Consider the following 26,952-nt stretch of genomic DNA (forward strand, 5'->3'; position numbering starts at 1 on the left):
AGATTGGCGGTTCAAATCCAGGCCACTGTTGGGTCCTTGAGCAAGGCCCTTAACCCTGTCTGCTCCAGGGGCGCCGTACGATGGCTGACCCTGCGCTCTGACCACAGCTTTCAAAACAAGCTGGAATATGCGAAGAAAGAATTTCATTGTACTGTACAACTATGCATATATGACAATCGGCCTTTTGAGGGCCACCATAATGCTGACGTGGCCCTTTGTGAAAATGAGTTACACACCCCTGCCCCACATGGACTGAAATGTATCCAGATTCCCTGTATATGTTCACAATATTATGTACGGTAGATGGTGAAAAATCAAAATTGTTTGTGCTAATGTTAAAAAATGCTTTTTTTTTTTAATTGCTTGACAATTCTCTTACCAAGTTTGGCACACAATGGTGAGTCATGAACCATCTGTGCTGGCAAAGACTAAGTCTTCTGTGAATCCTCCTTTTATATCCGATTACGATACCCCTACCTGTTATAAGTTCACCTGTTTTTGTTTAATATTTCAAAACAATGTGTAACTTGAATATTTTTTTAATAGTGCAATTTTATGTTGCCCCTTCATAACTTTATTAAATGTTGCAGATATCAATCAGTAAGCTGAACATTAAGTCATTTTTGCTCTTTTGTCAGTTAAATAAAGGATTAGGATAATTTAATTTGTGTTTTTTGTGTGTTTTTGTGTATACTTGACTCAGTTGCACAATTAAACTTTGCAGCAAGCTACTGTATATGTTCTGCCCTGAATGCACTTATTAAAAATGCATGCTGCTCATCACCATCTGTAATGTTGTTAGAAATAAAATATGCAAACAGTTTCTGAGTATTCTACATCCAATCTTTCAAGAGAGCCCACATATTTCACCCTCTGGTAATCCATGCATATGCTGATGTAGTAAACACTATAGGGCCAAAAGTATGTGCACACCACTTTTAATTTTTGAGTTTAGATGTTTCAAACACAATGCCTGCTAACAGCATTGTTGTCTAAAGTCAGTCAATCATATAAAATAAAAGACATGTTTTTTTTTTCTGTTACATAACCTCTGTTGCCCATGCACAAAGCGAGGAGACATGGTTTGATGAGTTTGATGTAGAAGTACTCCACAGGCTATAAACTGGAATGTCAATTGCAAGCCAGGCCTTCCTATCCATCATCAGTGCCTAAACTTACCAATGTTCTTTTGTCTAAATGGGCACAAATTGGCACAAATTGGCACAGGCACACTCCTAATATTGTGTGCTCTATATACCAGTGTGTTATATACCATCCTTTATTTAATGGCAGTGGTTGCTCAGCTGTTATTTATTTATTAGGATTTTAACGTCATGTTTTACACTTTGGTTACATTCATGACAGAAACGTTACCCAGTTCACAAGTTTAATGTCATACACAGTCATGGACAATTTTGTATCTCCAATTCACCTCACTTGTACATCTTTGGGCTGTGGGAGGAAACCATCAAGCAGCTGCATCCAAGCCTTACTTCACCGAGCGCAATGCAAAGCGTCAGATGCAGTGGTGTAAAGTCTGGCAATCCAATGGAGGAGTCTGGGTTTGGCGGTTGCCAGGAGAACGGTACTTGTCTGACTGCATTGTGCCGAGTGTAAAGTTTGGTGGAGGGGGGTATTATGGTGTGGGGTTGTTTTTCAGGAGTTGGGTTCGGCCCCTTAGTTCCAGTGAAAGGAACTCTTAATGCTTCAGCATACCAAGAGATTTTGGACAATTTCATGCTCCCAACTTTGTGGGAACAGTTTGGGGATAGCCCCTTCCTGTTCCAACATGACTGCGCACCACTGCACAAAGCAAGGTCCATAAAGACATGGATGAGCGAGTTTGGTGTGGAAGAACTTGAGAGTCCTGACCTCAACCTGATTCACCTTTGGGATGAATTAGAGCGGAGACTGTGAGCCAGGCCTTCTCGTCCAACATCAGTGTCTGACCTCACAAATGCTCTTCTGGAAGAATGGTCAAAAATTCCCATAAACACACTCCTAAACCTTGTGGAAAGCCTTCCCAGAAGAGTTTAAGCTGTTATAGCTGCAAAGGGTGGGTCGACATCATAATAAACCCTATGGATTAAGAATGGGATGTCACTCAAGTTCATATGCGTGTGAAGGCAGACAAGCGATTTCTTCTGGCAATATAGTGTCTCTAGCATGCTAAATTTCTGGACCTGTCGGCAACTCAAAATCATGTAGTGTAAAAGGTGTTGCAATCAGGTTGTAATTGTTATGAACGCAAAATACAGAAGGTAAACCCTAAGGGAGAAGAAGTTTTACGTGTGGAACAGGCATAATATAGTTTATATCAGAATACATCGGCACACACACAAGCTTTACAGTATTTGTGACTTCCACACCAAACCATAACCAATACCAACGTTGCATTGCAAAATTATTTGACCTCCAACTCTCTCTGCAGAAGAATCTCTGCTGGCTGTGTAGCCAAACCCACTCCTTCACCCAGATTCATTTATTTTTCCCACTTGCTTTTACCAGTTCTGCCGTGCAACCACTTTTGGCCACTGTATAATAGCTGTGCTCTGAACCCTGTGCTCTGACCCCAGAATCTAAATAAGTTATAGCTGAAGGAAGCTGGTCAGGTTTCCACATATGTTTGGCTTTCGCATTATAAGAAAAATCATCAATGCAATCTCCAATCACAATCAACCAAAAATTAAAATACCACACACACACAGCTCAGCCCTTCACTTTGATTTCCTCTATGCCTTCTGAAAACTACAATCAACACTTCACTTCAAGTGAAAAAATAAATCATCTAAAACCTGCCAGTGATCTAGGCAGCAATTTCATTATTCATAACAGTAGGTAAAAAAAACATCCTTACCTGAGCACAGGCGTCTCGGTCTGACTCTAGGGTATTATGTGTGATTGACAATGCAGAAAGTGAGGGATTGTGGGTGCGTTGGAGGTTTCTGAACCAAGTCCATCCCTACTGTAGAAGCATGCTGCATTTCCACCACACACTTACCTACTGTCTCACTGGTCAGAGTGCCCGGGTCAGAGGCAGGCCAGCCCTTTATATACAACCAACCATACCATGTGTGTATCTGAATGGTTGATGTGTAGCAAATACACCGATCAGCCATAATATTAAAACCACCTCCTTGTTTCTACACTCACTGTCCATTTTATCAGCTCCATTTACCATATAGGAGCACTTTGTAGTTCTACAATTACTGACTGTAGTCCTTCTGTTTCTCTGCATGCTTTGTTAGTCCCCTTTCATGCTGTCATTCAATGGTGGATCATTCTCAGCACTGCAGTGACACTTGGTATGTGTTGTGCTGGTATGAGTGGATAAGACACAGCAGCGCTGCTGGAGTTTTTAAACACCTCACTGTCACTGCTGGACAGAATAGTCCACCAACCTAAAATATCCAGCCAACAGCACCCTGTGGGCAGCGTCCTTTGACCACTGATGAAGGTCTAGAAGATGATCAACTCAAACAGCAGCAATAGATGAGTGATCGTCTCTGACTTTATATCTACAAGGTGGACCAACTGGGTAGGAGTGTCTAATAAAGTGGACACGGTATTAAAAAAAACTCCAGCAGCGCTGCTGTGTCTGATCTACTCATACCAACACAACACACACTAACACACCACCATCATGTCATTGTCACTGCAGTGCTGAGAATGATCCACCACCTACGTAATACCTACTCTGTGGTGGTCTTGTAGGGGTCCTGACCATTAAAGAACAGGGTGAAAACAGGCTAAAAAGATATGTAGAGAAATAGATGGACTACAGTCAGTAATTGTAGAACTACAAAGTGCTTCTATATGGTAAGTGGAGCTGATAAAATGGAAGTAAGTGTAGAAACAAGGAGGTGGTTTTAATTATGGCTGATGGGTGTATGTCTAGGTATATGATGGCATGCATATATCGATGTATTCATCACTGGTTATGTAACGTCCTTCCTGGTTTCCCCATCCTGCATAGTCTACATCATAGAAATACTGCATGTGTTCTTCCGTGTGCATTCTTAAAATGCTAGACTTTACTCCCACAACATTCTGGAGTCTTGAGAATCTATTGGGTGATTTTTCATTCTAATAGGGACTCATTTGTTGAATACTTTGTGACATTGTGTGACATTGGTGAAGGTAAAATGCACCAGAAATCAGCATGTATTAATGGCTGTAGTGAAACAAGCATGATAACATAATCTTATGTTGCACTTATGTGTTTGTTGACACAGTAAATGTAATAAAAATTGCAGGGTCATGAAATGTCAGATGTTTTCATCGAAATTTTGTTTTAGTTCATAGATCACAGTTTTAGGAATCTGCACCCCCTCACATTTTGAGGTTATATGTTCGTGTCATCCCGGTTTTTAGGATCTGCACTTTTTCTCTTTACGCCTCTCTATCTCTCTCTTTTTTTCTTATTCTCAACCTGCCCTGATGTGAACTAGCACTTGCTGCCTCTGCAGACTGTAGAAAATTCATGTCCACTACACAATTGGGACAGTAGGTACAGAAATTATTATTATATACACCGAATAGGCATAACATTATGACCACCTTCCTAATATTGTGTTGGCCCCCTATTTTGCTGCCAAAACAGCCCTGACCCGGCTGGCGCATTATCCTGCTGAAAGAAGCCACAGCCATCAGGGAATACTGTTTCCATGAAAGGGTGTACATGGTCTGCAACAATGCTTAGGTAGGTGGTACGTGTCAAAGTAACATCCACATGGATGGCAGGACCCAAGATTTTCCAGCAGAACATTGCCCGAAGCATCACACTGACTCTGCCAGCTTGCCTTCTTCCCATACTGCATCCTGGTGCCATGTGTTCCCTAGGTAAGCGACGCACACGCACCCGGCCATCCATGTGAAAGAAAACGTGATTCATCAGACCAAGTCACCTTCTTCCATTGTTCCGTGGTCCAGTTCCGATGCTCACATGCCCATTGTTGGTGCTTTCAGTGGTGGACAGGGGTCATCCTGGGAACCCTGACTGCCCTGCAGCTGTGCAGCCCCATACGCAACAAACTGCAATGCACTGTGTATTCTGACACCTTACTATCAGAACCAGCATTAACTTCTTCAGCAATTTGAGCTACAGTAGCTCGTTTGTTGGATCAGACCACACAGACCAGCCTTCGCTCCCCACGTGTATCAATGAGCCTTGGCTGCCCATGACCCCCTTTTGATAGATACTGACCACTGCAGACCGGGAACACCCCACAAGAGGTGCAGTTTTGGAGATGCTCTGACCCAGTCATCTAGCCATAAAAATTTGGCCCTTGTCAAATCCTTACGTTTGTCCATTTTTCCTGCTTCTAACATCAAGTTTGAGGATAAAATGTTCACTTTCTGCCTAATATATCCCACCCACTAACAGGTGCCATAATGAAGAGATAATCAGTGTTATTCACCCGTCAGTGGTCATAATGTTATGCCTGGTCGGTGTATATTTATTGGTTTAATTTTTTTTTTTTTAAATTTATACACATATTTCTAGTTTTATGCCTGTAAAACATTCCATCTGGGGCAGAGTATTTACTTATTCATTCATTGTCTTTTACTATGTAAATGTACCACGGCTTTATCCTCTTCAGAGTTGTTTTGGGTATAATTCACTGGGCAAAAGGTATTAAACATACTGGAAAGGTCGCCAGTCCATCACAGGGAAAACACTTACACACCCACACACACCTCGGCCAATTTTAATAGCTACAGTTTACCTAACTGCAGGTTATAGGACTGTGGGAGGAAGCCTGAGCAAACCCACACAGACATAGGGAGAACATGCAAACGCCACATGAAAGGGACCCGGGCCTAAACCACTGTGCTACCTTGGGAATAATTTATTTATTTTATTTATTAGGATTTTAACGTCATGTTGTACACACTTTGACATTAAACTTGTGAACTGATGAATCTTGTGTAACGAGTCCTGTCCTGTCATAAATGTAATCAAACACAGTCATGGACAATTTTGTATCTCCAATTCACCTCACTCCGGACTGTGGGAGGAAACCGGAGCTCCCTAAAAAAAAACATGCAGACAGTAAGAACATGCAAATGCCACATGCAATGGACCTGGCCCACTCTACCTGGGAAGCAAACCTTTTATTTATTAGGATTTTAACATCCTAATAAAAAGTTTTACACACTTTGGTTACATTCATGACAGAAACGGTAGTTACTGGTTAATGTCGAGCACAGTCATGGACAATTTTGTATCTCCAATTCACCTCACTTGCATGTTTTTGGAGTGTGGGAGGAAACCCATGCAGGCACAGTGAGAACATGCAAACTCCACACAGAAAGGACCCAGACCCAGGATCTTCTTGCTGTGAGGCAACAGTGCTACCCCCTAAGCCACCGTGCCACCCTGGAGCAAATGTAAAAAATCTTTAACAGATTATGCCATAAAGGAGCATTAGAGGATTTTACCATCAAAGTTCATTTAGGGGCTTGAGGTGAGAATCACCCAAAAGCAACCAGGGGCAAGCAACTCTGGCAACATGAGGTGGGCTTTTCATGTTCATACTTCAGTCCCAAATCATGAAGAAAGAAAAGAAACCCTTCGGGTCAAATTGACACTCAGCTCAACAAAAGTTATAGAACACTAACCCCCCCCCGTTTTATTGACTTGCTTCTCTTTTATTTTTTTAAAAGCCCAAATTTCTTCTCTCACATTCATAAACTCTTTCTTGTGCCTTTGGACTGTGAACCGTGACCATGAGCTTGTTGGACATCCCATTCCACGGCCATTATGAGGTTCCCACCCTGTGACCATGTTTGTGCTTTCTGCTAGTCATCATCATTTGGTATATTTCATATTTAGAATTTGTCCCTTCCTGTACATCATCTAGTAAAGGGCTTTCCTGTGTAGAAACTAAAGGATGTGAATCTATGTTACTAATTCTACATGTTCTTTCTTCTATTCATTTTCTATATTGCTCTATTACTTCTTCAATATCTCTCCCTCTCACTGTCTTAGTAATAGGACTGGGTAAAGCAGAAGACTGAAAGATTTGATGTGTGTGTGTGTGTGTGTGTGTATGTGTGTGTGTGTGTGTGTGTGTGACAGAGAGAGCACTCTGGAGGGAAACTATGCCATGCCGCTTTGCCCTGGCTAACTTTAATTGGCACTGCCGTGATGCCAAAATCGCCTAGGGAGCTGAGTGGAGTCAGCAAGGTAAAATTAAACAAGCGTTGCATGTCAGTAGTGTTTACTTTCAGAGTTGCTTTTGCGTGCTCGTGTTTATCCACTCCAAAATTACCAGCAGTCCTTTTAAGTGGAGGACAAAAAACAGAAAGGTTACTTGCGATGTGCAAGGGCTTGCTTTGCTTCTTGCAATCTGCAGAGCTGCTGGTGAGTCCAAATCAATAATATTCTTCATGTCTGTACTTATTCGAAAAACTGTATGTAAAATATAGATAACTAAAATAGCCCTTAAAAGACTTTTATTTGTACTTTTCAACCATATTAGCGTAAGCCAATTTGAAGGATAAATGTGTGAACGAATAATCCAGCAGATTCATTTTCAAAGGCACGAGAAATGATTTTAGAAGTGATTTTACTGTCTACAGTCCATGATATTATTAAAGGATTTACTGAGTCCTGAGAAAAGCAAAAGCCAATATTATTTAACTGTGACCTTTTATATCTCTGATAGAACTGCTTTAAAAACCTGACATGCTCCTGTAATAATTTTTAATCTATCCATCCATCCATCCATCTATCTATCTGTCTACATATCTATATCCATCCATCCATCCATCCATCCATCCACATATCTATATCTACAGTATATCTATATCTATATCTATGCCTGCCTGCCTGCCTGCCTGTCTATATCTATCCGTCCGTCCGTCCGTCCGTCCGTCCGTCCATCTATCTATCTATCTATCTATCTATCTATCTATCTATCTATCTATCTATCTATCTGTCTATCTGTCTACATATCTATATCTATCTATCAGTCTACATATCTATATCCATCCATCCATCCATCCATCCATCTATCATCTATCTACCTATCTATCTATCTATCTATCTATCTATCTATCTATCTATCTATCTATCTATCTATCTATCCATCTAGCTGTCTGTATATCTAGCTATCGGTCTGTCTGTCTGTCTGTCTGTCTGTCTGTCTGTCTATCTATCTATCTATCTATCTATCTATCTATCTATTTACCCATCTATCCATCTGTCTGTCTGTCTGTCCGTCCGTCCATCCATCCATCCATCCATCCATCCATCCATCCATCCATCCATCCATCCATCTATCTATCTACCTAGACTGTATACTGTGCTGTAAGCCGCTTTGGATAAAGGCGTTTGCTACATGCCAAAAATGTCAATGTAAATGCATTATGGGGCACAATATATGACAATGAAGACTCTGGACTCCAGGGCAGTTGTAGCTTAGTGGTTAAGGCACTGGACTAGTAATCAGACGGTTGCCGGCTCAAGCCGATTCCACCACTGCCAGGTTGCTGCTATTGGGCCCTTGAACAAAGCCCTTAACCCTCAATTGCTTAAGACTGTATACTGTCACAGTATAAGTGTAAGTCACTTTGGATAAAGGCGTCTGCTAAATGTCAAAAATGTAAATGCATTATGGGGTGCAATATATGACAATGTGCAATATATGACATCTATAATGTTTTCCTAAACAATTAGAGATCATTGTTTGAAGGAATAATAATACAGCACATGAGTGGCACTGTGTCGCAGTGGGCGGCACTGTCACCTTACAGCAAGAAAAGCCTGGCCAGATGTCCCAAAACTTCAGTCCTAAGACTACAAATGGACCTATTACAATTTTGCCCTAAGTGTGAGCATGTGTGTCAATGTCTGTGTCTGCCCTGTGGTGGACTGGCAACCTGTCCAGGGTGGTTCCTGTATTTTGCCCACTGAATCAGACACAAAGCAAGCCTAACAAGAATAAAGCTGTGGGAAAATAGGCAATGACTGAATGAACACAGTGGAAACCTGTCCTTCTTTTGTACTTTCTATTGTTTTTATTTGCTATTATTTTTCATATTGTTCCAGCTTTTTTTAAATTGCCCTTTTCTAACAATATCATAGATTTTAGACTATTATGAGGTATAATAATACTTATGTTTAATAAGCCATAATTTGCTCAGTGTGACATCACACAGTCAAATATCAAATGAATTCCACTGACAGACTCTCAGATTTATGATTATGCCTGTTATTAAAGAAAAAAGTCTATAGTGTGTGTCTGTATTGGTTTCCCCTGGGTCTCTCTGGGTTTTTTCTCTAATTTTCAAAAACAAATTACCCCTAGATGTGTGTGTGTGAGTGTATAAGTAAGAAAGTGATGCCCTACACTAGATTTTTATATGCTCCGCAGTGTATTCCTGCTATGTTTAAAACACTCTTCATTTCTCAGCAGCTCTCGTGTAGTGTACACTTCTCATTTGTATAGGTGTTGATGTGCATGGTTGTACATAAGGTGGCTGTGACCTCTGACCTGACCCCTGGCTCAGTGGGACAGTAGGTTAGAAGTGATAGGCAGCATGGCAGAGTACCCCCAAATTATCATACATTCACACAAAAATGCACACAGTCACGCAAAGGGGGCAACTCTGCCTAAACCGACATAACACAGACACTAGATCCTCCCACTTCACCCATCCTTACTTTCCAGGAGTATGACAACACGCCATATGGACGTACCCACATCACATCAACTTACCCACCTAGACCCAGTTTCTCGATGATAAGCATACTCCTGGAGAGCTCATTCCATTTAATGTTTTACTTCTTACCACCTTATTGTTTACTCCAGTCAAAAGTAATGAAATGACATTTAAGAGGATGGGAAGTGGAGGGATCATGGTCTTGGCACTTACACTGCACGTCTACCCGGATGGACTTGATGGCAGCCACCCCGACCCCGTTCTCAGCCTTGCAGTAGTATCGGCCACCCTGCACCCGCTGAATGTTGTCAATGCGCAGAGTTTCATTGAAGATCGGAGTGTCTTGGAATTTGTCGGAGGCGCTTCCAGCCGTCTTGGTCCACCGCACCTGTAGGGGGCAGCACACAAAACATGAATGTGTAAATGACTGATTAGAAGCTCTGTGCACATCATAATTTTTTTACAATTTAGGATGTCACACAATGCCATTTCTAAGCCCACTGGCACCTCTAAAGCTCAAATGTTGCTGATCACATGGGTAAAAGAAAGTCCATGGCAAGTGTCTGTGGATATTGTAACCCATGTTGCAGAAGCTTCTCTGACCATCCAGATAATTTCCTCCAAAAAATATGGACATTTTCTCCCAACATTGGCAAAGAAAGCACTATGTCCTGTAATTTGTACTTTAAAGTTGCTTAGAAATGGCTACAGGTGTTATTTGTGACTTGCTTTCTGTAGAACTTTTTAAATTCTATCAATTGTAATGTTTGTTCCTCATTCTGATGGGTAGAGTCCTAATAGTTATATTAATATGGGTACAGAGAAATCACCAGCTGTAGTCAATGAGACACACTAATTAGTAATCAGGAGGCCATGGATTTGGCATGATTGTTCTTTGTAACAAGGTGGGTCATGCTCTGCTACTAAAACATGTGCTGAATTTATTCATGTGCAAGAATGGAAAGAGAACCCAAGTGCAAATGTTGTAACCAAGGTAGGACAATACTGTATTAAAAAGTTAGTAACCAGGTGCCAAGTTGGCACAGCGGGATGTTTCGCTAGCACACCAGTCCCGAGATTCTGAACTCGCCGTTGCCACCGGTCGGCTGGGCGCCATCTGGCGGGCACAATTGGCAGAGCCTGCAGCAGATACTAATTGGCCACTGTATCTGCAGGGTGGGGGCCGGCTTATGTGTGGGGTGGGATCCTGATTGGCGCAGGAGACGCCTGTGCAGAATGCAGGGGCGAGATGAGGAGGGCTGTGTACGTGTCAGAAGAGGCGTGTACAGCAACGTGCTCTCCTCGGATGCAATCGGGTATCCCTCAGCAGCGGAAGACAAATTGAGTGCGCCAAATTGGGAAGTAAATGGGGAAAAAATACATTTAAAAAATAATAATAAAAGTAACCAAAAGGGGCAATCACAAATAAAGACATAAGAACATCTTCAGCCTGCAACGGAGAAAGTGTATATAACAGAGATAGTGCAGAATTGAGAACTGGATGTCTCGATATTCAGGCTGGTCAGGCCATCCACAACAAGCTAATTCTCAGGAAAAAGGAGGGATAAGGAGCTTTTAAAACCAGCTAGACCTGCAATGCACAAGCACCAACCAAAACCTACCAAATGGCAAATCCTGTGCAAATTTATGGGCAGGGTATGTTTTGGAAAAAAAGACATGCCACTTGGGTTATCCACTTTCCTTGAGTGGTCCCATTGTGACGTCGAAAACATCGCACAACACCAGGGTAAGTTCCCAGAAAACTAAAGAATGCTGGCATCGCATGTGTGTGTGATATATAGAGAAACTTCCACCTGAAGATCATTAAAATTCATGAGCCGCAGGCAATTATCAATCAAAAGAAGCTGACACATCATTAATCTGTGCCTCCTTGCCCCCTTTGCCAGCCAAAATGTCAATGCAGAAGGACACGACTCCTTATGTGACACGGTAAAGTCATTCTACCACATTAAAGCTTTTTAAGAGCAGAACAGTTTTAACCTGACCATGTGTGTAAGTCACAGAATAAAACAAAAAACAAAGAAGACCCATCTATTACTAAGTTGGGATCTGTTACCTTAACATCATACACATGATAAGCTGAACTTAGCCAGTAGAATGGCATCTACCCTAAATGGCTGAAAGTATTTGGACACCTGAACATGAGCTAGTTGGACGTCACATTTAAACCATGAGTGTTATTATATCGAATTTTGGAAATTTTAATTATTATTGTTTATGCATTTTCTCCCCTTTTTCTCCTGACTATCCAATTGCATTATGCTTCCTCTCTACTGATGTAGATCTCCACCCTGGTTGAGGAGAGCTGAGACTGTTTGTTTGTTTATTAGGATTTTAATGTCATGTTTTACACTTTTTGTTACATTCAAGACAGGAACAGTAGTTACTCATTACACACAAGATTCATCAGTTCACAAGGTTATATCAACACAGTCATGGACAATTTTGTATCTCCAATTCACCTCACTTGCATGTCTTTGGACTGTGGGAGGAAACCGGAGCACCCGGAGGAAACCCACGCGGACACGGGGAGAACATGCAATTTCCACACAGAAAGGACCCGGACCGCCCCACCTGGGGATCGAACCCAGGACCTTCTTGCTGTGAGGCGACAGTGCTACCCACTTAGCCAGCGTGCCGCCCGAGCTGAGACTGACACACGCCCCCTCAGACACGTGTGAAGTAGCCGACTGCATCTTTTCACCTGCACGGGGCGAGTTCATATGTGGATCAGCTTTGTGCACACCATGATTAACACATTATCCCTCGTCTCTGTGCAGGCACCATCAATCAGCCAGCAGATGTCGTAATTGCATCAGTTACGAGGAATCCCCGTCTGGCTTCCACCCTGTATGAACAACAGCCAATCGTTGTTTATGTAGGCGCCCAGCCTGCCGGATAGCAGAGCTGAGATTCGAAACAACAAGTCTGAAATGTCAGCTCTGGTGTATGGCTCTGTTTTTAATACAATTTCTCCACAAAAAAAAGTCAAACCATGTATTTTGCCACAAAGTTGGAAAGCATATACAGTAGACCCTTGACTTACGAATTTAATTGGTTCCAAAGGGCTGTTTTTAAGTCAAAATGTTCGTTAGTTAAACCTATTTTTCCCATAAGACATGTAAACAGAATTAATTCGTGCCAGACCTCTTAAACCCCCCCCTTACCTAACCTTTCTAATGTCTTAAATGGTCTTTTTTGTTATAAATACAAGTATATTTTCCCTTAAATCTTAAATTATAGAATAGACATTACTGTAATAAACAATAATAAACAACAATACACAGTAGTACTGTACATAAAAACACACACATCACATTTCAGTACAGTACGTGTGCTGTACCACACACCATAATAAATTTCCTTCTTTTTTTATAAAATGTATTTACAAGAAACAACAATAACTCTCTTATTTCTCTATTATTTCCTTCTTTATTTCAATAGTGTTGTATTTTGTAGGTGTAATTGCACGAAAGAATAACTTCCTTCTTCTCTCTCACTCACTGTCCCCTCTGTCTGATACACAGTGATAGCTACTGACAGGAGTAATTATACAACACAACAAATGTAATAGATTTGTTCATTTTCTTACCACTGTGCTTTCTCTGCACATTTTTTGGGGCCATTTTAATATAGAATTTTACAAAATATAAAGAAAACACTGAAAAAACACCGTCCGCTGTCTGAATGTTCGCACACTGTATATATATATACTGTATATATATATACTGTATATATATATATATATATATATATATACTATATATAGTATATATATATAGGGAGAGAGAGAGAGAGAAAGAGAGAGAGAGAGAGAGAGAGACGCTCGGAGTCAACTTGTTCGTGACGTCACGTGTTTCGCGAATTTCGGTTCGTAATCCGAAATTTATTCGTACGTTAAGTTGAAAAAGATCGTTCGTAACCCAAAATTTTCCTATAGTAAACTGTTCATTAATCAAGGGTCTACTGTACTGTATTTGACATATTCTACATACTTGTTATCAATGGGTGTACGTTAAACCCCTAAATTCAGTAATTAGTATGTGTCCACATACTTCTGGCCAATTGCTACATTCTTAATCAAGTAGTCATCAGTTATAACTTTGTCAGGACCTCATAAGCTGCTTAAGTTCTCTTAGAAAGTCGCAACTCTGAGACTATAAAAGTGCAGCAAACAGCACAAAAGAAAAGCCGTTGTAATCTTTTTCGACCTCTAACATGATTAAAACTCTCCCGTTATAATCATCGTCACCCCGGAACGTGGAGTCGCACGGGTGAACAGGCAGCATTTGGAATTGGCAGAGGAAGGTTAGGACACGCTTGTGAAGGATTATGGGATTAGATAACCTGTAAAACGAGGGGCTTTTGTGTTTATTCAGGCTTGTGTACTTGTGGATTTGGGACGCAGCTGTTTGCCGTTGATCAGATAGACAAGGTGTGAAATTAATGGAGAGGAAAAAAAACACAGAGGAAAGTTGAGAGAAAATATGTCCTGCTGGCCAGGAGTTTCCTGTAAATTTTTCAAAGGATGCTAAAAGTGCAGCATTGCAGGAAAGGGTCACAACCAGTGCAGGAATAGAAGGGATTCTGGGAAAACAGAACTGTTAGGTTCTGGGAGACATAAAACCTAAATTGCAGGCCCCTCAGTTGACTTTAGTCTGTTCATGTTTGACACACAGAGAATTATAATAGCTCCCTTTCAATCTGTAGTCTGAGGAAGATATTAATCACAAACCCCATTTCTAGAAATGTTGGGACAGGATGTGAAATGCAAATAAATCATAAAGCAGTAATTTCAGAATCCACTTTAACATCCAATAGAAGCTGAGGACTGCATTGCATTTTCAAACAATGGCAGTGTAGGGCCTGGAATATTGTAAAACACAGCCCTTACACAGGGAATGCATTCATTTTTTGAGTATTCCAGGTAAAGCCTAGTCCTGTATGAGAAAGGATAGGTGAAGGTTTCAACTTAAGAATGCCACCAAGAATGAATGGGTGAATAAGTCAATGGATATACAGTGGTACCTTGTACCTCGACGGCCCATAAATTAGAAATCTTTGGAACTTGACACCTTTCTTCGAGAAATGTGTACCCTTAAATACACAGATACACATAGATGCTTTCACTGTTTCACTTTTAAACTTGTATTATAGCTCGGGGTTCTGAGAAATAGTAAGAATCAGCTTTTCAGAGAGAGTCTAAAACACACTTATCGTAAAAAAAAAAAAACTTGTGACCTAATGTATTAAAAGAACAACATAGGAACACTAAACCTATCTTAATTATTTCTGCTCTTAAGTTCTCTCCACTAATGAAATTCCTCGCTCGTTGTTTTAGTATAAGTCACGTTAAGCCTTTTAAACTCAACGCTACTCCTAGAACCAATTGACGTTGAGTTTCAAAGTACCACTGTGTGTAAATTATATACATATACATCGATCAGGCATAACATTATGTCCACCTCCTTGTTTCTACACTCACTGTCAATTTTATCAGCTCCATTTTGTAGTTCTACAATTACTGACTGTAGTCCATCTGTTCTCTGTATGCTTTGTTAGCCCCCTTTCATATGGTTCTCTACATACCGTTTTAGCCTGCTTTTACCCTGTTCTTCAATGGTCAGGACCAGTACAGAGCAGGTATTATTTAGGTGGTGGATCATTCTCAGCACTGCAGTGACACTGACATGGTGGTGGTGTGTTAGTGTGTGTTGTGCTGGTATGAGTGGATAAGACACAGCAGCGCTGATGGAGTTTTTAAACACCTCACTGTCACTGCTGGACTGAGAACAGTCCACCAACCTAAAAAATATCCAGCCAACAGCACCCCGTAGGCAGCGTCCTTTTACTGATGAAGATCTAGAAAATGACCAACTCAAACAGCAGCAATAGATGAGTGATCATCTCTGACTTTACATCTACAAGGTGAACCAACTAGGTAGGAGTGTCTAATAGAGTGGACAGTGAGTGGACATGGTATTTAAAAACTCCAGCAGCGCTGCTGTGTCCGATCTACTCATGCCAGCACAATACACACTAATACACCACCACCATGTCAGTGTCACTGCAGTGCTGAGAATGATCCACCACCTAAATAATACCTGCTCTGTACTGGTCCTGACCATTGAAGAACAGGGTAAAAGCAGGCTAAAACGGTATGTAGAGAAACAGATGGACTACAGTCAATAATTGTAGAGCTGATAAAAAAGGAGTGTACAAACAAGGAGATGGTTTTAATGTTATGACTGATCGGTGTATATATAGAATTTAAACTCAAGAGCTTGAGCTCTTGCACTGTTGCACTACCTAAGCTTAAAAACTTGTTCATCATCCACTATGTGGTTTTTTGCTTATTTTAAACAAACACAATTTTAGAACACTGTTAGTAAAGAAGAGCAGATACAATATATGGTCAAACGTATGGGGACACCTCTACTAATTTTTTACTTTAGGTGTTTCAGCCACACCCATTGCTAACAGGTATAAAATCAACTATATCAAATCAACTATATAACCCCCACCTTGCAGCAACAGTTTTGGGATGTGCTTCTGCACAGAAAGCCAGGCCCATTAAAACATGGTTTAAAAGGTTTGCCATGGAGGAGCTTCAGTAACATGTACACACCCTGACCTCATCCCTTAAGAACACCTTTGTGATGATTTAGAACCGTGATTGCACAACATCAGTGCCTGACTTCACAATTTTCTTTTGATGAGCACAAATTTCCCCAGACTCCAAAATCTTGGTGAGGCTGTTACATCCACAAAGAGGGAATCCACATCATATAAATGTGTATGGCTTTGAAAGTGGATGTATCAAAAGCTACAGTTAAATGCCCACATAGTCAAAAACAATATGTGCATTTAAGCCAAGAGGACAGAAAGACAGAGGAACTGATGTGAGAAGACAGGAAGACACACCGGCACTAGTAAAAAGTCAAACATAGGATTTACTTCTGGAAAAGACACTAAGGGAAAAAATGGAATCTTCTTGACATCTTCTGCTACACATCGCCCACTGTTTTTCGACCACACTGGTTTACCAGAGGTCTCCACAAAATGACATGCCATTCCTTGTCTTGCTGCCTTTGCTGCCTCTGCAAAACCTCATATTACATCTGGACAAAAAACTCCTTTAGAGCTGTCATCAGCTCCCAGAGGCAAATATACACAGGTAGCTTACCAGTGTGGTGTACAAAGTATCCAAAACCAAATGAGTTATCTCAATATGGATATATCCGATTCCCTTATGCACTCTGACATCTCTCTTATTGGTTAACTGAGCAGAAGACAAGTGAGAATCTGACAAACGCTTTTATTCCCAGAGAGCTTTAGCATGTATGGAGGCCGATATTATTCTTGTACATAGGACCACGCTATTCACGGATTACACCTGACCTTTCAGCAAAAGTGTTAATATGGGTTTCCCTCCAACTCTCTTCCATTAAGTAGCCCTATTTATAAGGACAATGATACATCGCCAGCTGTAGTAAGTCATTATCGCTAACAAGGAATGTAAAAACCATGTCACCACCAAATGAAAGAAGTTGCTATAGATATAGAAATAGAAATACTTTATTTGTCATATATACATATACAGGCGTATAGTACAATTAAATTATTTCTTCGCATATCCCAGCTTGTTTGGAAGCTGGGGTCAGAGCGCAGGGTCAGTCATCGTATGGCGCTTCTGGAGCAGGCAGGGTTAAGGGCCTTGCTCAAGGACCCAACAGTGGCTGCTTAGCAGAGCCTGGATTTGAACCGCCAATCTTCCGATTGATAGCCCAACGCTCTACCCACCAGGCTACCACATATGTACTGTATGCTATATAGCAAAAAGTATGTGAACACCAGAAAGTGAGTTTGTTGGATATACCATTCCCTCTATCTATCCATCTATCTTTTAACGCCGTGTTTACTCTTGTGAGTTAAATTCATGACAGGAAAGGTTTATGTGGGGGCTTTGTATGCGTTAGGTAGTCTCTGATATTATATGTGTTTTTCAAGGTTAAAAATGTCTTTCATTATTCCAGCTATGGATAATTTTTGTCTTTCCCTTGGGTATTTAGGGCACTCAGTTAGTATGTGTTTAATCGTTATGGGTAATTGGCAGGATTCGCATTGCGAGCATCCTCCCCCTTTATCAAGTAGGAATGTGTAAGTCTGGTGTGTCCAATGCGACATCTAGAGTAGATAACTTGATCTTTATGTTTTCTTGGGTATGATTTCTGGCAGGGCATAATTCATAAAGCTTTTTCTGTGTTAATGTGTTCCATTCTGTCTGCTATTTGCTAAATATATATTGTTTCACTAGAGATATGATATACCATTCCCTAAACACCTGAAGTAAATAATTAGGAAGTGTGTTCACATACATGTAGCCTTATTGTGTATTGTTTGCTTTAGGATGTTTATTTGTTCGTTTAATAGGATTTTAATGTCATGTTTTACACACTTTGGTTACATTCATGAAAAAAACGGTAGTTAATCGATACACAAGATTCATCAGTTCACAAGTTTAATGTCAAACACGGTCATGGACAATTTAGTATCTCCAATTCACCTCACTTGCATGTCTTTGGACTGTGGGAGGAAATCGAAGCTCCTAGAGGAAGTCCACGCAGACATGGGGAGTACAGGACCCAGACCGGCCCATCTGGGGACCGAACCCAGGACCTTCTTGCTGTGAGGCGACAGTGCTACACACTGAGCCCCCATGCCAACCGCTAGTAGGACTACTTGAAATATGCATTCCTTCTTAATACAGCATGACTCCTTCTTGACACTAGTGTCCTATTCACAAATAGGCCTGCAGAGATGTATACCATTAATATGGATTCTTCATCCATTTGCCTTCACATTTCTGGACGATTTCTACTATATTTTGTAAGTTGTTTGTGATGCACTGACTAGGACGCACTGAATGGGCACAAATTCTCACAATCAACATTACAATTTGCTTAAAATAAGGTCAGTAGTCAAAAAGACTAGAAACACCCCAAGGTGGTGTGTTTTAAAGTCTGCATTGTTTTTTTTGAATGACTTGATTATTCCTTAACGTCTTGTGTTGTTTACTGAAAGGTCTGCAGAGATGTACAATACATGGACAAAGTATGTGGACATCTGGGTATAAGATTATCCGACATTCAATTTTAAAGCCATTGGCATTATTATAGCTTAACCCCTGCAACTCATCCAAAGTGCAGCTGTTCGCCTATTTTTTAACCAAACTAAACACTGCCACATCACCCCACTGCTTCATTCTCTTCACTGGCTTCCTGTTGTTGCGCACATTCAGTTTAACACAATTATGCTCACCTACAAAGCCAAAAATAAACCAGCCCAAAGCTACCTTAGAGAACTCATCACATCTCGCTCTGTACCACGCAACCTCCGAGCCAGTAGTCTCGCTCGCCTTGATCTTCCACCCAAAACCCGGAAAAGACACGCATCAAGGCTCTTCTCTGTACTTGCACTCAAGTGGTGGAACAAACTTCCCTCGTCTGTCCAAACATCTGAGTCTCTCACTGTATTCAAAAGACGATTAAAAACCCACCTCTTTACTAAGCACTTAGGTTAAGAACTCACATGTGCTTACTAACAAAACAAGCCTTTGTTCTAACAGGGTTTCAGCAGATGTGTGTTCTTGCACTGTTGACTACTTAAACTAGAGTAAGGTAATGTTCACTATGAAAGCACTTCTGTAGGTCTGAATAAAAGCATCTGCTAAATGCTGAAACTGTAAACGTTAAAGGGCTTACAATCAACCATCCAGTTCTTTTTTAAAAGGTGTTTAGTGAGTTTACAGTCAGGACTGTGTCCAAGTCATTGGTGTTCCTCCACACAGGTTGTCTTTATAGACCTGAAAAGTGACAGGGATCTCCCCAACCTGTTGCCACAAGCCAGTTTGAAGCATATACTGTAAGTTTATTTTAAACCACAGACTCTTAAACACCAGTCAATGAGCAAGAACTGCTTGACTAAATAATTAAGATAGATCTACAGTGGTGTTCAAAAAAAAAACAGTCCAACACCATTAACCTGATAAATCACTGTTTTTAATGCTATTTCTACATATCAAAAAATTTACTTGAAAGTGTAGTAGAGTAATGACAACAAAACAAACCCAACAATTAGGACATGCATGCCGCTCATTCTGAGTAATCGAAGCATTGATTGAAAGTGGGTTGTTCAAAATAATAGCAGTGAGGAGTTCAGTTGGTGAAGTCATTCATTCTGCAGAAGAACGGGTGTCAATTTTGGCCCTTATAGGGATGGTGGCAAATGTTGCACAGGTTGGTCATAGCACATTTCCTTTTGAAATACTGGGTAAAATGGGTTGTTCCAGACATTGTTCTGATGAACAGCGTACTTTTATTAAAAAGTTGATTGTAGAGGAAAAAACATAGAGAAGTGCAGCAAATTCTAGGCTGCTCAGCTAAAATGATCTCAAATGCCTTGAAGTGACAACCAAAACCTGAAAGACGCAGAAGGAAGCGTGGAACTACTGTTCGAATGGATCGAAGAATAGCCAAAATGGCAAATACTCAGCCAATGATCACCTCCAGAAAGATCAAGGAACATCTGAAGTTAGCAGTGAGTACAGATGATGATTAAGTGAAGCCAATTTACCAGCAAGAACTCCTTGCAAAGTCCCGTTGTTAAGAAAAAGACAAGTCCTGAATGGGTTCAAATCTGCCAAGGAACACATTGACTGGTCCAAAGAGAAATGGCTCAACATTTTGTGGACTGGTAAAAGCAAAATTGTTCTTTTTGGGTCTAGTGGCCGTGGACAGTATGTCAGACGACCCCCGATCACTGAATTCAAGCCACAGTACACTGTGAAGGTAGTAAAGCACGGTGGTACAAAATGATGATATGGGGATGTTTTTCATACCATGGTGTTACATCTATTTATCACATACGAGGGATCATGGATCAGATTAAATATATCAGAATACTTGAGGAGATCATGTTGCCCTATGTCGAAGAAGAAATGTGCTTAAAATGGGTGTTTCAACATGACAATGACCCAAACCATCCTGGTTACAGACAAACAAGATTAAGGTAATAGAGTGACCAGCCCAATCCCCTGACTTTAATCCCAGAGAGAACTTGTGTTCTGACGTCTGAAACACGTTTTTTTGAGGCAAAACCCAAGAATGTCGTCTAATCATCCTGGACTGGAATACCTGTTCAGAGGAGCCAGAAGTTGGTCGACTCCATGCAACACAGATCTCGGAAACAATTGTTATGCCACTAAATATTAGTTATTATTAGTTAAATATTAAAGTAAAGTGAAACCTCAAACATTTTTTTCAGTTTATAGATACATTTTTTGAGTTTTTAAAGAAAAATGCTGACACTGCTATTTTTTTGAACAGCCTAATATTCATTTTTCTTAACTTTCTGTGAAGGATGAACACAAACTGACTAAATTTTGTTAATGTTTTGAATTAGAATTGAAAGTGTAGTATTTTCAGTGCATTTGCATTCATGGAAATAAAAGTTATCATAATGATTTTGTGCTTTATTCACTTTTTTAAAAACACTGCTATTTTTTTGAACACTACTGTACATACTTCAAGCTGGGGTTACTTTGTTAAATTAAACCATGTAGGCATAAAAAGCCCTCACTAGAAATATTGAAATAAACCCAATTGGGCAAAACCTTGCTATCACCCTCCATATGTGGCACAGAAAGAGTGAGTCAGAAATGAAAGCAGACTTGACAGGTGTTAAGTAATAAATGTGCAATTGTGCATACTCTATATGAATTTCTGTCACTCAGTGAAAAGCTAATTTAGAAATGCAATTATAGGACAGATGACAGTACTAAGGGGAAGTGAGAGACTGATTACGGCTATACTAGCAAAAGTACATAGACGCCTGACAAAGAGCTTATTGCATATCCCACTACAAACCAGTAGGCAACTTCTAAAAGTGTGTCTGCAGCAATGTGTGCTCAGACAAGTCATTTACTGTCTGTTTTACCACTGCTTTATTCTATTCACTGTCATTGTGGGTCCGATTCACTGGGCAAAAGGCAGGAAACTCCCTGGACAGGTCGCCAGTCCATCACAGGGCAAACACACATACACACATTCATACCTAGGGGTGGCTCCAATTAACCTTACTTATACTTATTTTTGGACTGTTGGAGGAAACAAGAGCACCTGAAGGAAACCCACACTGACACACAGAAAGGACCCAGACCGCTCCACCTGGGAATCAAACCCAGGACCTTCTTCCTGTGAGGTGACAGTGCTACCCACCGAGCCACCTTGCCGTCCTATTCCGTAAACACTTACTCACTCACTCACTCTCTTAACTGCTTATTCAATTAGGGTCGCAGTGGGGTGCTGGAGCCTATCCCAGCTTTTCAATGGGCGCAAGGCACACAGTAACACCCTGGAGGGGGTGCCAGTCCATCGCAGGGCAGACACACACACACTCATTCATCTATAGGGAAATTCAATGTCTCCAATTAACCTGACTGCATGTCTTTAGACTGTGGGAGGAAACCGGAGCTCCCGAAAAAAACCCACACAGACACGGGGAGAACATGCAAACTCTGCACAGAAAGGACCCAGATTGCCCGTCTGGGAATCGAACCCAGGACCTTCTTGCTGTAAGGCAACAGTGCTACCCACTGAGCCACCATTCCACCCTTTTCCAAAAACAATGGGCATTAATATAGAGTTGTTCTCCCCTTTGTGCCTATAACAGCCTGGAAAGGCTTTTGATAATGATGTTGGTCGAGAAGGCTTGGCTCACAAATGACATTCCAATGCATCCCAAAGGTGTTTAATGGAGTTGAAGTGGTCAGTGCAGGCAATTTCAGTTTCTCCACACTAAACTCATCAAGCTATGTCTGTATGGTTATTATTCTGTGCACAAAGAATACAAAGAATATCTGGGAAGGGCATTTCCTAAACTTGGAGACATATAAACATATATTTATACTTGATTGTAAACACCTTTTTGCAATGGGTGTGGCTGAAACACCTGAAAACAGTAATCAGGGAGAGTTCCCATATACTTTTTGTAAGATAGTGTATAATTTATTAGTAATAACTAATTATAGGCGCTAAGATGATGCAGCAGTAAATTATTCTAATCCACTACCACTGGGATCTAAAGTTAGAATCGCCAGAGGTTGAAGAAGGAGGGGGTATGTGGGGTGGATGTTCCCCCGATGGATTAGTGTCCTGTCCGAGGTGTGTTGGGAAAAATGCAGCCACCGCAACTCTTCAGGATACAGCAATGATAAAACATAAAAATACAATAAAATATAATTAATTCTAGCTGTTAACTGTTAGAATTAGTATGGCCTTAACTCAGTAATTAGGAGGGTTTTTTTTTTTACCTATATATTTGACCATATGGTGAAATAGAAAAGGAACAAGAGGAAAAAGATAAGAAATGAGATATAGACAGTGTCTGATTTCACTGCCTCATCCCTCTGTCTCAGTCTGTCCAGTTCCCGCATCATTTGAATCAGCATATTCAGATGACAGGTATTAGGCCAGCACGTCACAAAAACAGTACAGAATAAAATATCATTTTAAAAGTGACAACTATACAGCCAAAAGTATGTGGACACCTGATCACAAGCTTGTTAAACACATTCCTAAACTATGGTCACTGATATAGAGTTGCCCTACTTTTTGAACCTATACTTAGGTCTGGCTCATACAATTCATTCATAAGTTGTACAGTGAGGTTGAGTTCAGGTCACTCTTCAGACATTTACACCAAATTATTATATTAATTATAAGGGGATATGTAATTATGAGTTTAAAAAAAAAAAAAAAAAAAAAAAAGGAAATAGCTTAGAACCACTAAACTAAATGGTCATAAACTACATGGACAAATTAGAACCCAAATCAGTTTCTACACTCACTGTCCATTTTATCAGCTCCACTTACCATATAGGAGCACTTTGTAGTTCTACAATTACTGACTGTAGTCCATATGTTTCTCTGCATGCTTTGTTAGCCCCCTTTCATGCTGTCCTTCAATGGTCAGGACTCTCCCAGGACCACTAAAGAGCAGGTATTATTTAGGTGGTGGATAATTCTCAGCACTGCAGTGACACTGACATGGTGGTGGTGTGTTAGTGTGTGTTGTTCTGGTACTAGCGGAGACACACAAGCACTGATGGAGTTTTTAAACACCTTACTGTCACTGCTGGACTGAGAATAGTCCACCAACCTAAAATATCCAGCCAACAGCACCCCATGGGCAGCGTCCTGTGACCACAGATGAAGAGCTCAAGGATGACCAACTCAAACAGCAGTAATAGATGAGCATCATTTTACATCTACAAGGTGGACCAACTAGGTAGGAGTGTCTAATAGAGTGGACAGTGAGTGGACACGGCTTTTTAAAACTCCAGCAGCGCTGCTGTGTCTGATCCACTCATACCAGCACAACACACACTAACACACCACCACCATGACACTGTCACTGCAGTGCTGAGAATGATCCACCACCTAAATAATACCTGCTCTGTGGTGCTCCTGTGGGGGTCCTGAGCAGTGAAGAACAGGGTGAAAGCAGGCTTAAAGAAGTATGTAGAGAAACAGATGGACTACAGTCAGTAATTGTAGAACTACAAAGTGCTCCTATATGGTGTTGTGGTATAAGTGGAGCTGATAAAATGGACAGTGTGTGTAGAAACAAGAAGGTGGTTTTAATGTTATGGCTGATCAGTGTATACCATTTAGTAGATGCTTTATCCAAAGTACAGTTTAAGCAATTGAGAGCCTTGCTCAGGGGCTCAATAGTGGCAGCTTGGTGGGTGTGGGGCTTGAACCAGCAACCGTATAATTGCTAGTCCAGTGTTTTAGCCTCTGAGCAACCACTACCCTTTACTGACTGTTAATGTCTTCAAAGTTGCTGATTACACGTAGACATGCATTGTTGAATGTAGTCAAAGTCTATGTTATTGCAACTTGAATCATATTTTATTTAACTTTTGTTTACTTTTTACTTTCTTTAGTTGTGCTTTACTCACTTCCCAGAGATAAAGAAAGATGAGGCCACAAAGAAATAAAAGATTTAAGTTTATGAGTAGAAGACAGGGTCAAGAACAAGTGAAGTGTTGTGTGTCTACATTGTTTCTACGGCCAACAGGGAAAACTGCACTGTCTCACAAACTAATGAAGGCCTCTGAGACTGAACGTCAGGCTTTGAAAGATGAGTTAACACACACAACCTCTCATTACCAAGAAGCTTCTTAAGGGTCCTTTATAGTACCAACTTGCCCAGCCAAAACTTTTGAACATGCCTTCAAAATATTAACATTCTGCATTTATGTGACAATTTACAGTATGTCTTTATGGAACTCTTAAACTCGATGTGTTCATCCTTTTTTTTTTCTAATTTATTTATTTAATTTCAAATTAATCATGAACTGCCACTTTGCTTAGCGCTTGGTTTGTGCAAAGAGACGAATCTGCATTTATGTGGAATAACTGTAAAATTCACTCTGAAGTGTCCACTTGTATGTGTTTAGCTGTATTTTTCTCCTGTTTCACTTTTAAACTTGTGTTACAGCTCGAGGTTCTAAAAAATTCGAAGAATTAGCTTTTTTTTCCCCCCGAGTCTAAAACATTTATCGTTAAAACAAAGCTTAACATGACATATTAAAATAACAACAAACACTAAACTTCTCTTAATTATTACTGCTCATAAATTCTCTCCACTAATGAAATTCCTCACTCGTTTTAGTACAATAAGTGACGTTAAGCTTTGTGCACCGGCCACACTCCATAGAAAATAACGGCACAGCCAGCGCAAAAGCTATTTTGCTGCTTCTCATGTGAATGCGTCTTTACTAAATGGAAAACGGTATTCCAAAATCAAGCATCTCCCTGACTAAGAAGCATAAGGAAACAATAAAGAAGTAAAGGTAAAGAGCTTTTATCGCATTTCTTACTATGCGTTTTTTTATTTTATATTTGTGTTATTTTCAGTATATTAGTGTCAAAAATAACCCCATTATGTTACATAAGCCTAAAATATATGCAGTTCCATGGAAAATGGAACACATTAACAAGTTTCCCATTCATCCTTATGGAAAAAAAGATCTTAAAATTCAACGCCACTCCCAGAACCAATTGACAATAAGTTTCAAGGTACCACTGTATATATAAAAGCACCGAGCGATTTGACTGTCTGGTATTTTAGTAATAGCAGAATTTTGAAGCAATAATGAAACCTTTTTTTTTTTTTTGCGAGGTTGTAATGTCATATAACGACAATGTTACCAATAAAAAAAAGAACTGATCTAAACAATGAACAGGCTGAACCGTGTTTTCACAGAATAATATGATGCTGGGAGTATCTGTGGTACATTAACAAATTTGCTAATCATTACAGATGGGTGGCAAACAAGTCAAGCCAGTGCCAGAAAACCATCTAAATTAGCCCACCAAAACCGATTCTACCGACTGGTCAAATAAATCTAACCGAGACACTTGCTGATGGAAGCTTGGTAATAATCAAAAAGGCTAAAAGACATGGAGAATAGTCACATTTTAGACATCCTGTATGTATGTTTTGACAATTTACATATTAAAAATCAGGACCGCCATGACGTCTCTTACATTATTGTGTGCATTTTAATTTCGAATTCAACTGTAGATGCAGAGTACAGTTTAAGCAGACACAGAAATAATACAAGTGGCTGCGGCTGTTGATGATCATGATGATGTCAGTGCTGACTGTCGCATTGTAACAGTAGAAGAATTGATTTAGTCATCAGATCAAGGGAAATGGACACCAGTAATCATGGGTGGTTTTACATTACCCTGCTACAACAATGCAATCTGTTTTAGGTTTTAACAAAGTGTGTGTCTAAGGCCAAACCCAGAACATATTCTATTTGGCCAAAAGTTTGTGGACATCAAGTTTAGCTGTTTCAGCCACATTCCTTACTATGATACTTAGATGTATATTAAAGCAAACAAATGCAATAAAGTATATGCTTTTAAATTTGAGGCAACAATTTGAGGAAGGCCCTTTCCTGATCCAGTATCTTTGACTTGGTTTTGGTGAAAAGAAACTCAAAGTGGCCTGCATAGAGCCCTGATCACCACTACACTGAACACCTTATAGATACACCGACCAGCCATAACATTAAGACCACCTCCTCGTTTCTACACTCACTGTCCATTTTATCAGCTCCACTTACCATGCCCCGTGGGCAGCGTCCTGTGACCACTGATAAAGGTCTAACTCAAACAG

At 40.4% G+C, this 26,952-nt stretch overlaps 1 protein-coding gene across 1 annotated transcript in view; it reads right to left on the reverse strand.

Moving 5' to 3' along the window:
* LOC134314369 (MAM domain-containing glycosylphosphatidylinositol anchor protein 1) overlaps window positions 1-26,952 on the reverse strand; it is a 294,987-nt gene that overhangs the window by 167,627 nt on the left and 100,408 nt on the right. Inside the window, exon 3 of the mRNA XM_062994950.1 lies at window positions 9,886-10,060. Within this exon, the coding sequence (XP_062851020.1) occupies window positions 9,886-10,060 (175 nt within the window). The remainder of the gene's footprint in view (window positions 1-9,885; window positions 10,061-26,952) is intronic.

Source organism: Trichomycterus rosablanca, chromosome 5 (assembly GCF_030014385.1).
Source record: "Trichomycterus rosablanca isolate fTriRos1 chromosome 5, fTriRos1.hap1, whole genome shotgun sequence".
Classification (NCBI taxonomy): Eukaryota; Metazoa; Chordata; class Actinopteri; order Siluriformes; family Trichomycteridae; genus Trichomycterus; species Trichomycterus rosablanca.